Here is a 15408-nt window from a genome sequence, read left to right as displayed (position 1 = left end):
GATCTGACCCTAATATTTCCAGTTGTCCCTAAGGCTCTTTCAGCCAAGCTCACCAGTGACTTTGTTGACAGAGCACATTTTCCGTAAGAAACAAAACGATGTTTCTCACAGGATGGATTTGGCAGGCATCAAGCTCCTCCATAACCTTGCTCTTATTCGGTGAACTTGGAGTCTGAAGAAAGATAATTCAGTGCCACAGCACTCCTTCCTCACTTCTTACCTTTGTCAGCAACTTTCAGCCTCCCCAGTGTGCTTTCCAGAAGTATGAACACGCCTCTTGCATGCCTAAGACGTCCTTTGAATACTCAACAGCTTTTGTACCTTTTCTGTTCTTCCCCTGAGTCTGAATTCAGAGCAGAGGAGACACTAGAGTAATGGTGAAGAAACTCATCCTACTACTGAGAATACCTGGAAAGGCACAAACATGGACGTGAAGTAGGAATAGTTGTTACTAAACTGAATAACATGTATGTCTTTACTGCTGACTTCATTTCTCAAATTATGGATTTTCAAAAGTCCCAAGAAGTCTTGGATAGGTTAGTTTTTCTTAAAACCAGTTTATTGTCTGAAAGAGGAAGATGTTGGCTCAGATTGGACTAGCTAGTCCTTTAAGAGTTCTCATCTAGTAAATGTGGCAAGTCTACAGATGATCAGCTTTTAGAGTTGATTCTTCAGGAAGGCTCAAATCATGCATTGCTTTAGCTAAGGAGGAGAAGCTGTCCCTACATAAATGTGCTCTACTTTCCTCTGCTGAAAACACAGTTTCCATTTGTAAGGGGGAGAAATGCTACTCAGGCTCCCAGAGACTGCTTTGTAGATAAGCATAAAGTAGTTTTCTGGAGGAAAGGTGATCGCATGGTCTCCAGAGTGGCTACAGGTGTCTTATCAGTTCAGGCAGCTTAGCAGTGTGATGTTTGCATGGATGGAATAATGCTACTGGAGATTTCTTCTCCTTGAAGAAGCCTCAGAATTCTTAGTATGTCAGTAGTCATGTGTCACATGGCTGTCATGTGGCTTCATTAGCTTTCTTAGCTGGGGTGGGGAGTGTCCTATGGCACTCTTTAGCTTCATTCCTTCATTCATAGTGGCCTTAGTTTGAGTTTGTACTACTCACTACTTTTCTCCTGGAGAGTAGGCGTATATACAGTCACTCATTCACACTAACCAGAGCCAGACCTGTGCTAGGGCCCTGGGGATATAAGAACAAAAAGGAACAAATTATTTGTCCTTTGAAGAGGGATTTTTGAGTAGCCTGGTGCCCTGTCACCTGGGAAGGGTGGTTTACACACCAAACAGAAGAAAATCTGTATGGTGTTTTCCACAGAATCTTGGTTGAAGACCATAAAGTTACTTAGTGTAGAACTTGCCCAGTTATTGCCTTTACCAAAACCAGATCATCAACAGTGCATGGATCTTAACACTACTGAAGGGTGGAATAATCAGGTACCTTCATCTTGGATTTTTCTTGGAAGATTTTCAGTGAAATTACCAAAATCAAAAAAAAGAACTAAATTTGACAACATTTAGCATAAGGACTGCTAAGATCAGTTAGAGTCACGGGGACATACTTCTTAAAACAGGGACAGAAATTGTTAGCTACTTGGGCCCGAAACTAACCAGCCATGACCCCAGGAAGAGCTTGAACAGGGATACTAAAAATAACCTGGAAATAACTTGTGGAATGGTTTCCACTCTAAACACTGACATTGAGAATCAGACCATTCTTTCTTTTGGGTGCTGTCTTGTAAATTGTGGTGTGTTAACAGCATCCTTGAACTCTGCCCACCAGATGCCAAAAGCAGCACCCTCATGAGTTGTGGTAATTAAAACAATGTGCAGATGCTGTCAGATACCTTAAGTTGGAGATGATGGGGGCAGATCCACCTCTGGTTGGGATCACTGCTGGTGACATGAGTTTGCAGACTCTAACTCTAATGGCCAGTCTTGTTTCTGGTATGTTAGACTCCTGTCTTTTGGAAGCTCTGATTCATTTCTTCATTACATTATTTCAGTTCAACTTATACTTGCTGTGTATCTGTTGGTTGTACTAAGTAACTCTGTCCCAGGACTGATGATAACTATGTGAACAAGACAGATATACAAAATAGACTTAGACCTGTTCTCAGTTGGTTCATTGATTAAGGAGAAAGCCATCTGAAATACTCTGTTCCAAGTGTGTGTTCTGGTAAGGCAGAAAGATGGGGATCAAGGCAGAAATGAAAGAAATAAGGAAGCGTAAGAGAAACTGAGCATGTGTGAAGGGCATCTCACAGGGGAAGGTGGTTCCTAATGTTAGATGGGGTTGTCAGGAAACGACACTTGGAAGACAGACTCTTTGAGTGATGGAAAGACAGCCACAGGAAGATGATAAAAAGTAACCAAATGAACTCAATCAGCAAAGTGGCTTTTCAAATATGAGGAAAAAAAATCTTGTAAAATGGTCTCTTATACAAAAAGGTTGAATATCATGATCTAATCTCTTCATTTAGCAACATGATCAAAGTAAGAGCCTCAAAAGACTTGCTCAAGGTAAAGATGGCAGCAGAGACATCACACTCCTGTCACTTTTTGGTTTTAGCGACCTGAGAACAGATTCTTTAATTGGCGGGACAGGCATTTCTGCAGGCTCACTCACTCACCCACTTTCTTTCTTCTTTCTTTTCAATGACTCAATAGTGACTAAGACAGCATATCTAAGTTCTTTGGACAGAAGTGGGGTTTATCATTAAAGATTTTTGGAATGTGGGCCTTGGCCAAGTAACTAAGCACAGTAGTGTTTCCACAGGGCCATAAAGTCCACACAGTTGCATTGGCAGGCAAATGTCTATGTTTCTCTGTAGTTCTTGGTGGGCAGCAGTTTTTCAGGACAGATGGACTTGGTGAAAGTATATTGAGAACTGTAAGAGAATAAATATTCCTTAGCTGTCAAAAACCATCTCCTAATGGCTGAGTTGTTAGAGTGCTTGTTTGCCATGCGCAAAGTCCTGGGTTCTATAAACCAAACATGGTGGTACACAAGCATAATCCTAGCACTGGAGAAGTAGAGGCAGGAGGGTCAAAAGTTCAAATGCATCTTCAGCTCTGTAGAGAGTTTAAGACCAGCCTGAGACTCCTCAAGAAAAAGAAAAAAGAAAAGAAAAGAAAAAAAAAGAAACAAACCCACAGGACAAAAATTTTCAAACCCCAATTTTTAGGTACCTATTCATCTCCTATGTAAATATACAGTATGTTGTGTGTGGGGTTTTGGGGAGTGCTGTTAATCTGATAAGGAAGAAACACAATCTACTGAAGGGCTCAGTATGGTAGAAGCCAAGAGAAGATCAATATTTAAATCAAACAGACATTCCCATCTTAGAATGCCTTATAAATAAGGGCAGAACCTTGTGTGAGGGCCCTGTAGACACAGCCATGGCTTGCCTTTCCAGAAAGCATGCTGCTTAGCACTTTCATCCCTACATCTCTGAGCAGCCATGGTTTGTCATGCTTAGTGTTGTTTGGGAAAAGAAACCCGTCTGAAAGAGTAATTGTGTCATGGCCTAACCTTTTCAGGTAGGTTCAGGTCAGTTCTCATGTAAAGAGAGGAACTAATTTCAATAGTTTCTCTTGTAATTAAGAAATTAACGTTATTGGGTGTGTAGTGTGATTCTTCAGTACGTTCGTGATGATCCAATTGGGGTCAATGGCACATCTGTTGCTTCACCTGTGCCATTTCTTTGTGTGGGAACATTCGGAATCCTCCCTATTAGTTACTGGAGAATCTTCGATTAACGATTGTCAGCTAAAGTTATCCCACGGTGCTATATGAAGATTAGAATTCATTCTACCCATGGCCTGGAATTTGCTCAAACAGTAGTGTTGAGCATCTATGAGAGCCTATGTTTGATCCTTAGCACTAGAAAAAATAAGTTTTGTCTTTGCAACTCTATTTAACACGTTCACCATCCTCTCTCCACCTCCATGCCCCAATACCCTTCTCAGGCTCTGTCTCTTTGTAATGAACTTTAGTTTCCACATATAAGAGAAAGTGTGATCCTTATCATTTGTAGTTTTCTGTTCCATCCACATCACACATGAGTTTGTTCAAATTCTTTTACACACACACACACACACAGTGTGTGTGTGTGTAAAATATATATGTGAGTATGCATTTGTGAAATAGCTCATTTTGTTGGTTTAACTTGATCTCTGATAGTTTAGCAAGACCTAGGACAGTCCTGAATCAGTACAACTGGCGAGTGTGCAAAAAACAGCAAGAGAACAAATCTCCCAAGAGATTAGGTTGGGAGTGTGGGCCTTCACCAGAAAAAAAGGTGTTCCTCAGACAAATCTTTTTCAAATACTCTGCAACTCAGCAACCATTCCCCATAGTTGTCTTTGAGTTATGATTGATACACATTAGAATGGTTTCTGGTTCATTCATTGAGACCCGAATGGAGAGTTAATGTCAGTGTGTGTGGCTGGTTCTTCGGAGCCAGGAGTAGTTTGGCTGTGAAGACACATCCAGTGTCCAATGCCAGTTGGACTGGCGAGCCCACGAGGAAAGAGGAAATCCTCATTTTGGGTCTTTCCTAATGTAGAAGATAGCTTTCACTGTAGGTTCTGCTTACTTTGTGTCTTAATCAGCGCTGTAATGGAGACCCAGCAGCGTGTCTGCAACTTCCCTTTAATTTTACAATTTCTATAATGAGAGTCCTTGTCGTGTGGAAAGTGCCTGCAGAAAACCCAGCCAGCATTCTGAAGTGTCTATAAAGGACACTGTGACTTCCTGTCTCTGCCATTTGGGTGAGATTTGGCTCTGGAAAAGAGAAATCCGTTCTCTCTTGTTTGAAATTCAGGGGTGAGAATAGCTTCAAAGTTTTCAAAGAACTTCCCTGTGAGCCCATGGCATTTCAGGGAATCCTTCTGGCCTTATCACTTCTAACGTATTTATTTGACACTAAGCACATTTTCCCATTATTTGAAAGAACATGATGAGCCAGGCTCTGGTTTTTGTTTTTTTTTTTTTTTCTTTCCTGGTTGCATTTTGAGAATTTCAGTGTGGGAGAGGCATCTTCATTTTGTTTCTAAGCCACATCTCAAGAAAATGGCCCGGACATTTCTCAAAATTGAGAGTTACCTGGTGAACTGCAGTTTTGCCTCCATAGACAATGAAGTCTAAAGCTGCTGAGACACCACCCAGTTTCCTTCCTTTCTTTTCTTGTCTTTTCTCTCTTTTTATCATCTTGTTCAAATCACAGGCTTCCTTTTCTAAGATCAGGAGTGTTGGCAGACTGCCTATTGGCTAGTTGGCCTCAATTAGCCTTCTATCATTGCAAAGGAATTCATGAGTTCTCCACAAGGTCTGTAGTAGCTCTCTGTACAAGACACTCACTACCTGCTTTCGTAACAGGTTGCTCAGCCAGAATCACTTCTTGCTTACATAGCTGACATTTTTTAGCTACTTAAATTACATCTCCTGATTTGCTCATCTCATTCTAATGATGACCTCCATGGGTATTTACTGTGAAATATTCCTCTGGCATACTCTATAATGCTGAAAACTTTATTCAGCAAAGCAATCCTAAAATAAGAGATAACTTGGAGACTGGCATCCTTGTCCAGAAGATGACTGGGTTATTAATCTGCAGATTGCTTGCTTTAGACGTGTTTGTGTACAAGGTCCTGCAGATGGACAAGATTGGTCATGTACCACAGAGGCTGCATGCATTGGCAGGATTTGGCCTCATGGTATTTCCTGCTACTGTTGGTATTCAGTATCATATTTGGGGTTATATATGTGACTGTGAATTAGTCTTTTCTCTTCTGAAAATTTGTTTTTGAAGAACAGCTGTGTCTCCCTTCTGAATTCCTTAATTATTTATCCTCCCTGATAAGTTAAACCTTTCGTTAATGTGGTGAATTGCCAAGAGCACACAGAACTGCTTAGATCATGTAGCAAACCGTATAAACATTTGATAGGACATTTGAAGACGCCACATGCTGAGCCCCGATCTATACTACTACCAAATGCTGTGGGATCAATGAAAGGAGCCTGGTGTTGGAATCCTTTGTTGTCGTTTTCTTAACTAACACGGGAATGGCATACACACCAGTTGTACTGATTCAGGACTGTCCTAGGTCTTGCTAACAGAGATCAAGTTAAACCAACAAAATGAGCTAGTTCACAAATGCATACTCATATATATATATATATAATATACATATAAAATATGTGTTTATATAATGGGATAGTTTATATCTGTATTTGTAACTGCATTCTCTCGCTACTGTTCTGAAGGAGATACCACCTCATATTCCCATTTAAGTACTGTTGAGAAAGAGTCTCTAAATGGTTTTTAAAGAAGTAGAACTTTCACTTTGGCCACAGCAGGAGCACATGATTAATAACGATACAAAACAGCTCTCATTGCCAAGAATAACAACTCTGAATTTACAAGTTTGTCAGTTAGTATTTGACTTCTCTGTTTTATTCTTTGGTTCTGAGCTTGTTACTAGCAATATCAGCCTAATACATCTCCTAACCTGTTGACCTCATTGTATGAATAACCTCTGACCTGGAAATAGACAGTTTTTCAGGGTGGTGGGTAGGTTGCTGATTTTTGTGTATTTCTGGTCCAGCTGTTGTAACATTTATGCATTCATTCTATTACCCATCTTCTCCTTGGATAATTCACATTTCCACCCAGAGGAAAGTAAGAAAAGCAAGGACAAATAGCATGTATTAACTCAAGCCCATCATTAGAATTGTCGCTGAGGAGATCTGGGGAGTTCAGTGTCTTATAAATGAAAGTAGGTTTCTGGAGTGGACAGAGGAAAAGCACCTTCTGGTATATCTGGATCTGGTTCTCCAAGGCTTTGAAGGTTATAATTAGTTGCTACTTAATCACATGGCTGTGGGGCTACACAGCTTCATTTCTGATCTGCAGTCCTGTGGTCACAGAGAGGATTAGATAGGAAGGGCCTGGGTGTATTCATTTGGTCACTTCCTGGAGACAGTTAGACCTTGACTTGAGGACCACCTTATAATACTCTTGGCTATCAAGCTAGAAGAGTAGTGTTTACCAAGCTGACCTGGACAAGGGTTGAAAGTGTCAGCCTCTGTGAAGCGGCAAGGACACATCCCGTCTCCAGTGACACGAGAGCTTGGAAGGATACACAGGGACACTGTGGTTTGACTGCTTTCTCATCCCCAGGAGGAAACCTGGGGCACAGTGGACCCTGAAGTCCTCAGCACCAGTGGGTGGGCAATGGGATCAATGTAGATTAGTGTCGAGATAGAGAAAGTGCAGAATGTGTCCCCACCACCCTTTCCCTTGTTCCAATGTATGTTTTCCAGATCTCTAGCATGCTGTGAACACTCTCAGGTAGGTCTTCAAGCTGTTGCTAAACATAGACAATGGACCTGGGAGTTTCTCATCCAATCACACTTTGAACTCAGACTTTTAGTATGGAGTGAAGAGGCCATTCGTTAAAACTAGTTTGAGGAAGAAGAGTTCGGATGGCTTAAGGTTTCGTGTACCGAGAACTGGTTACTGAAGGTGGAGGCTCTTTTAGAATGAAGTCGACTCACTTCACAGGAGTTATCACCCAAGGCATTAGAAGTGGAGCTATCAAGCCAGGCTCGGTGGTGCACACCTTTAATCCCAGCACTAGGGAAGCAGAGACAGGCTCTGTGAGTTCGAGGCCAGCCTGGTCTACAGCGTGAGTTCCAGGATAGCCAAAGATATGCAGAGAAAACCTGTCTTGAAAAACCAAGAAAAGAGAGAGAGAGAGAGAGAGAGAGAGAGAGAGAGAGAGAGAGAGAGAGAGAGAGAGAGAGAGAAATGGAGTTATCTGAAGGAAGTGTATTTGGCCTTGAGGGGCCTGGAGGAGATATGGCCCTGGAAGGGGTAGGTAGTGGGAGGTGGGGATGTCTGTTTGGTTCATATATTGACCTCCTGACCTTTAAAAATAGCATTTCTTTTCAGTTAGTTCAGAAACTTCCACTTCTCCTCTTGATTGTGCTGATTTGATAAGTGAGAAAAAGATTGTTCATCTCATAATCACAGGTGTTATTAAATGAGGTAAATAGAAGATCAAGGCTTTTCACTTTAAATCACCGTTTTATAGCAGACACCTAGGTGAGTCTCTATCAGCTGTTGCTCTTCTGAGTTGATGAAACAGTCGATAGACAGGCTTTAAGGCATCATCTTTTTTGTTCTGTGTTGTTGGCTTCTTAGAGGGTTACGCTCTGCTCCCGAAACATACATCTTGATGGATGAATGGATGGATGGGTCCTCCCCAGGTCCAGCTTGCTTGGTGGCTAGCCTTTCCTACTTCTCCCGTTCATGCTTTTTTTGCCTGTGTAGTACTTCTCCAGTCTCATAAATACATCAAATTACTTGGATTGTTTGGGCCACAGCAGCGGTTTCTGTTTTCTTCTTCTGTCAGCATCTTCAGGAGAGCCGTGTACACAAAGACAAAATGGCTTTCAAAGGAGGCTACATCCTCATTTCAGTACTGATGCAGACAGCAGATGGAAGGCCACTCAGCTCTACCTGCTGGTGGTTGTAGGAGCTGCCTGGAGATTAACCTCTTCTAAGGCTCTGAGCTATTTTTGAGGTCAAGACTGCAACAACATTAAAGCTAGAACCCATTAGAAAATCACTTTCATCATCTCTTCTTTTTTCCAAATCAGTGGCTCTTTTTTTTTCCCTTCTGATCTCATAACCCTTTAATCTCCTTTGTAGCAGAACAAGGAGACTGTTAGTGTTTGCATCCAATGAGGTTAGCATCCTTGATAGATAACAGCTTCAGAAGACACGAAGATATTAGAGGAGTGTGTGGAGAGACAAACTTCATCTGTAGGTTGGACTGCCTCCATGCTGAAGGTGCTCTGCTCTCCTGGGGCAAGCAGGGGCCATTTTTTGTGGATGTTTTCCCGCAAACCAGGCTCAAAGTCTCCAAAAGAGACACAGCAGAAAGCCCTTTGTTGCGTGATTTCTAAAGGCTTGAAGTTTGGAAGGGAAGGGATTTTGTTTTCCTCTGAGCTGCACAATGGAGCCTTCACAGAACCTCTTTGAAAAGGAATAGCTACAGCCTTTGTGTTGAAGGGTGTGTCTTTTGGCAGGGTCTGCTGATGCAGACAGACTGGCTGGTGATTAACAAAGGTCATTCGACTTTGGAATCTGGCTAGCAGCCTCGGATGGTATGTCTTCTGTGTGTGGAAAGACGACTCCCAAGAAACCAAGGCATTCTGGAGGTCCCCTCTCCAGGACACCCCTAAATCTGGTCCAGGGACGTCCTGATCTAACCAGTATTCTGCTGGGACTAACGGACCAGCCTATCAATCATGGAATAAAAGAACCTTTGGAGATCTTGGTGAATGACATCTGAGGAGGAGAAAGGTGCTGCTTTTCGGGAAGAAATGAAAACAGTTATTTCTTTGTTGGGAAGAGTAGAGCTTAGGAGGAGCCCAGCCTGCCCTTGTAGCGTTTCACTTGTGATTGTCAGCCTAGCAGAATCCAAGAGAAGCCATGTTGTGCACGGAGGAGAGGCTCTGAGCTAAAATGGCTGCTCCTCCAGCTCAGAGGACTAGGGCAGCTTAGTGAGTCTTAGAGCTTCAGTGACGCAGGAGCCCCTATCTCCTGCAAGTGTGATAAACACATTCAGCAGAGCTGGGGCTGGCTTGGCTGAGATGAAAGGACTAAGCTTGGGGGATGGGGAGTGCGCATTGGATGAGCTGCTTTTTTTCTGTGAAGTGTTCTAAATGCAGGAGTCGTCTGCACCATGGAAAAATTTGTTTTCAGGTCTAATGGACTGTGCGAAAGGAGAAGTGGGGTGGGGCCTCGGTGACTGCTGTAATTTGATCCAGAGCTGATAGCAACCTCTTCCACACAATTTAGGCTGGTGCTCAGACATAAAAGCTTGTGTATCTGGAATATTGAGACTTAGTTAGCCGAAAGGACTCTGGTGCCCAGTTCAATGTTTATTGAAACAGGATAAATTGCTGGGTGAAAGAAGAGGAGGTAAAATATCTCTGTCTCACTCTGCAAAGCTCTGTCCGGAGCTGGACTTCACCAGAACTTATTTTAGCAGGCTACCGGCTGAAGCATTCTTTCATAGAAAATCTCATGCCATGGCTCCTTGCACTCCACTGACATATTATTACTGGACTTTGTTCCTCCAGCAGAAATCACATGACTTTTATAAGAGGTATAGAAAATTGTATCATAAAAGGATTTGGCTGCAGCTGGAATTCTTAAGACACTTGGTTCTAGATTACAATGACTTAGTTGGGTTTGTGATGCACTTCATGAACTAACTAATTCATTTAGACATTAACTCTCCTCGCAGGAATATATACTAACATAGGAAGAACTAACTACACCTTCCCAATATGCTGACTTCTTCATGGTGAGACTCTCCATGGAGGTAGCGTGAAGCTTTCCGTAGATTTCAGTCACATGGTGAATTACAGAATAAGGCAAAGGGACCATGCTTTGCCTTATTCCACACCAGGCTCACAGGTTGATTTTGTTGTGTTGTTTTTTATCCAAGTATACACTTCCTGTTTGTAAATGTGAAAGGAGTGGAAAAGGGAAGCCCTGACCCCAGAAGCCCCTCTTCAGAACTACTAGTTTTTCTGTGGTCTTAATGCAGACCAAAGTACCAAAGTACACTCTTAAACCAGACTCGATTGTCATCTAAAGTTGGCTGCTTGGAAATCTCATGAGAAATAGTTTATGACCTAATTAGACTGGTGAAGCTGTTAGGTTTTAATTGGTAGGTAGTAAAAGAGCAAATAACCACTTACCTCATGGGGGAGAGCCACACTGTTTGGGGAAAGGAAGAAAGATGTGAACCCCAGTATCAATATAGTTATTAAGATAATAAAAGCAATACTAAAAGCCACAGCCGTTTCTAAGAATCAATCCTATTACCATTTGGTGTTAAAACACACTAATGCAACAATATGGAAGTGGATAAAAGAAATGAAAATTTCCTTGCCCTTCTCTGGGTATGTCCTCTTTCTTTCTGAGAAGATTCTAGTTCAAAAAGAAAAGGTCCAAGGGGAAATCAGAATCAACATTAAGTTACCTAGAATTCTGAATGTGGTGGAGAAACGCAAAAATCTGCACAAACTTTTGAAGTATTAATGTTTCCTTGACAAGTGGCATTTGAAGATCTAGCAAACCAGAAAACATTTATCTAGATTTTCTTTCCTTTGAAGTTAGGAAGTCAAGGACTTTGTCTCTGTTATATCTGATTGCCTTTCTTTGGCCAGTGTTCGAGTTGGCAAAGAGGAGCAGGAGAAATGTACTGATGTTGGGGTTTATTCCATTAGCGGCTGTAGCCACTCAAGGTTTGTGGTGAGTGCATTCCTCATGAGCTTCCTTCTGACTTCTGCCTCAGGTTCCTGATGTGAGAGGGGAGTAGCGCCTGATCATGGAGGTGCTTCAGTGTGATGGCTGTGACTTCCGAGCCCCATCTTATGAAGATCTCAAGGCGCACATCCAGGATGTCCACACAGCATTCTTGCAGCCCACTGATGTTGCAGAGGACAATGATGAGGAACCACCATCCGGGTCCATGAATGCAAGTAATCAGACAGAGGTGGAGTTTTCTTCTATAAAGGATGAGTTTGTGATTGCGGAAGATTTATCAGGTAATTCTACACTAAACTTACGTGTCGGATAAAGCTTAATTGCTCTTTCGTTGTTATTATTACTTTTACCATAGTTCTTATGTGTGGCTTCTGTACTTTTCTTACTCCCTGCAAGTCATTTTTACTGTTTAAATATCATTTTTCTCTTAGTTATCTTAGGTGATGATCCTTTTAGCATCCCTGTGTGTCCTACTTTTAATTTTGAAAACAAATTATCTTGGAAAGCTCTGGAATAAACCCTACAGTTGATGAAAGTTGTCTTGATTCTATACCTAAAGCTATCTATGACGTCTTCATTATTAGTGCTCTGTGGATAGTCTTCCGGACTGCATCCTGAGTCATCGTGCCTGTTGAATGTGATGTGTTATTAGTGAAGAATAACTACAATTGTGCTGATTTGTGTGGATGCATTTTATATTCTCTTTGGCTCTACTTTTTCTCATTTTACTCTTTTTAAATCTTCTCTTTAGGTCAAAGTGCAGCTGCATTGGGGAGCGGAAGTTACTATGGCCACAGTCCAGGATATTACGGTCAGCATATTGCCCCTAATCCCAAACCAACCAACAAATTTTTTCAGTGCAAGTTCTGCGTACGCTACTTCAGGTCAAAAAATCTCCTCATAGAACATTCTAGGAAGGTCCATGGAGCTCAAGCTGAAGGGAGTTCAGCAGGACCTCCTGTCCCAGGATCCTTAAATTATAATATCATGATGCACGAAGGATTTGGAAAGGTCTTTTCTTGCCAGTTTTGCACATACAAATCACCTCGGAGGGCAAGGATAATTAAACATCAGAAGATGTACCACAAAAACAGTTTGAAGGAGACCACCGCGCCCCCACCTGCTCCTGCCCCACTGCCAGACCCTGTGGTTCCACCCGTGTCCTTGCAGGACCCCTGCAAGGAACTACCAGCAGAGGTTGTGGAGCGCAGCATCTTAGAGTCCATGGTCAAGCCTTTGACCAAGTCTCGAGGCAACTTCTGTTGTGAGTGGTGCAGCTACCAGACCCCCCGCCGAGAACGCTGGTGCGATCACATGATGAAGAAACACCGAAGTATGGTCAAGATCCTTTCCAGCATCAGGCAGCAGCAAGAAGGGACTAATGTGCCGGAAGTGCAGAACAATAATGAACCCAGCCCCACGTCCACCTCCCCCTACCTGTCCATGAATGCTGCAAGCCGGGAGATGCCCAACACTAATGTCTCCAATTTCAGGGGCTCCGTCGGCAACTCCATCATGAGACCCAATTCTTCTTCAGCTTCCAAGTTTTCTTCTATGTCTTACCCTCAGATGAAGCCGAAGTCACCTCATAATTCTGGCCTTGTGAACTTGACAGAAAGGTCCCGTTATGGAATGTCTGACATGACAAATTCGTCTGCTGACCTGGACACTAACAGCATGCTGAATGACTCTAGTTCTGACGAGGAGTTAAACGAGATAGACAGTGAGAACGGTTTAAGTGTTATGGATCACCAGGCGTCGGGCCTGTCTGCAGAGCAGCTGATGGGCTCTGATGGCAACAAACTGTTAGAGACCAAGGGGATTCCATTTAGAAGGTTCATGAATAGGTTCCAGTGTCCCTTTTGTCCTTTCCTCACCATGCATCGGCGCAGCATTTCCCGCCACATAGAAAACATCCACTTATCTGGAAAGACAGCTGTCTACAAATGTGACGAGTGTCCATTTACTTGTAAGAGCTCCTTAAAACTTGGGGCTCATAAACAGTGTCACACGGGTACGTCAGATTGGGATGCTGTGAACTCTCAGAGCGAAAGCCTCTCTTCCTCTTTGAATGAAGGTATGGTGTCTTACGAGAGCTCCAGCATCAATGGCAGGAAGTCGGGAGTCATGTTGGATTCCTTGCAGCAGCAGCAGCCACCACAGCCACCTCCACCACCGCCACCGCCACCACCACCATCGCAGCCACTGCAGCAGCCGCCGCCACCGCCGCCGCTGCAGTCACCACACCAGGTGCCACCCCAACCACAGCCACCACCAACACAGCAGCCCCAGCCGCCCACCCAGGTCCCACCCTTGCACCCTTACAAGTGCACCATGTGTAGTTACTCCACCATGACTCTCAAAGGGCTAAGAGTCCATCAGCAGCACAAGCACTCGTTCTGCGACAACTTGCCAAAATTCGAGGGGCCGCCCTCAAGCCTGCCACTGGAAAACGAGACAGAGAGCCACCCCTCCTCCAGCAACACTGTGAAGAAAAGTCAGACCTCAATTCTTGGGTTGTCCTCCAAGAATAACTTTGTAGCTAAGGCCTCTAGGAAGCTTGCTAATGACTTTCCTCTTGATTTATCGCCTGTGAAGAAGCGAACAAGGATTGACGAGATCGCGAGCAATTTGCAGAGCAAAATCAACCAAACCAAACTGCAGGAAGATGCGATCATCAATGTAGAGGATGATGAGGAGGAAGAGGATGACAATGAAGTAGAGATAGAGGTTGAGCTGGACAGGGAAGAAGAGCCAACAGAATCCATCATGGAGGTTCCCACTTCCTTTGCAGCCCAACAGATTTGGGTCAGAGACACCAGTGAGTCCCAGAAAGAGCCCAACTACAGAAGTATCACCCACGATTACAATGCCACCAATGGGGCGGAGATTGAACTCACGCTTTCTGAAGATGAAGAGGACTACTATGGCTCTTCAACAAGCATGAAAGATCATCAAGTGTCCAATGCGGCTCTGCTAAACACCCAACCCCCTATCTATGGGACGGAACATAATAATGAAAATACAGATTTCGGTGACTCTGGAAGGCTTTACTATTGTAAACACTGTGACTTTAATAATAAGTCTGCCCGGAGTGTTAGCACACACTATCAGCGAATGCACCCATACATTAAGTTCAGCTTTAGGTATATCTTGGACCCCAATGACCATAGCGCAGTGTACAGGTGCCTGGAATGCTACATCGACTACACCAACTTTGAAGACCTCCAACAGCATTACGGTGAACATCACCCAGAGGCCATGAATGTACTCAACTTTGACCATTCAGACCTGATCTACCGATGTCGATTTTGTTCCTACACAAGCCCAAATGTCAGAAGCCTGATGCCACATTACCAAAGAATGCATCCCACGGTGAAAATCAACAACGCCATGATATTTTCAAGCTATGTTGTAGAGCAGCAGGAAGGGCTGAATGCTGAGTCTCAGACCCTGCGGGAGATTCTGAATTCGGCTCCCAAGAGTATGGCGACATCCACGCCCGTGGCTCGTGGTGGTGGTATGCCCGCTACGTTTAACAAAAATACTCCTCCCAAGACCTTTACTCCAGAATGTGAAAACCAGAAGGACCCTTCAGTCAACACCGTGGTCGTTTATGATTGTGATGTTTGCTCGTTTGCAAGCCCCAACATGCACTCTGTCTTGGTTCACTATCAGAAGAAACACCCTGAAGAAAAGGCCTCCTACTTTAGGATCCAGAAAACCATGCGCATGGTGTCTGTGGACAGAGGCTCTGCCCTTTCCCAATTATCATTTGAGGTGGGTGCTCCATTGTCTCCCAAAATGTCCAACATGGGTTCCCCACCCCCCCCACAGCCCCCGCCACCAGACCTCAGTATTGAGCTTTACTACTGCAAACACTGCTCCTACAGCAATCGGTCAGTTGTGGGGGTGCTTGTCCACTACCAGAAAAGACACCCAGAAATAAAGGTCACTGCCAAATATATCAGACAGGCTCCTCCCACAGCTGCCATGATGCGAGGGACAGAAGGGCTCCAAGATTCCCCTCGGCCTCCTGCCC

General features: G+C 43.6%; 1 protein-coding gene across 1 annotated transcript in view; it reads left to right on the top strand.

Moving 5' to 3' along the window:
• Nucleotides 1–15408, top strand: part of Znf462 (zinc finger protein 462) — a 134238-nt gene that overhangs the window by 45754 nt on the left and 73076 nt on the right. Inside the window, 2 exon segments of the mRNA XM_037202640.1 lie at nt 11395–11647; nt 12118–15408. Coding sequence (XP_037058535.1) covers nt 11428–11647; nt 12118–15408 — 3511 coding nt within the window. The 5' untranslated portion in view covers nt 11395–11427.

This window comes from Peromyscus leucopus, chromosome 2 (assembly GCF_004664715.2).
Source record: "Peromyscus leucopus breed LL Stock chromosome 2, UCI_PerLeu_2.1, whole genome shotgun sequence".
Classification (NCBI taxonomy): domain Eukaryota; kingdom Metazoa; phylum Chordata; class Mammalia; order Rodentia; family Cricetidae; genus Peromyscus; species Peromyscus leucopus.
Note: the sequence above shows the minus strand (reverse complement) of the source record. Positions and strands in the feature narration are given on the sequence as shown.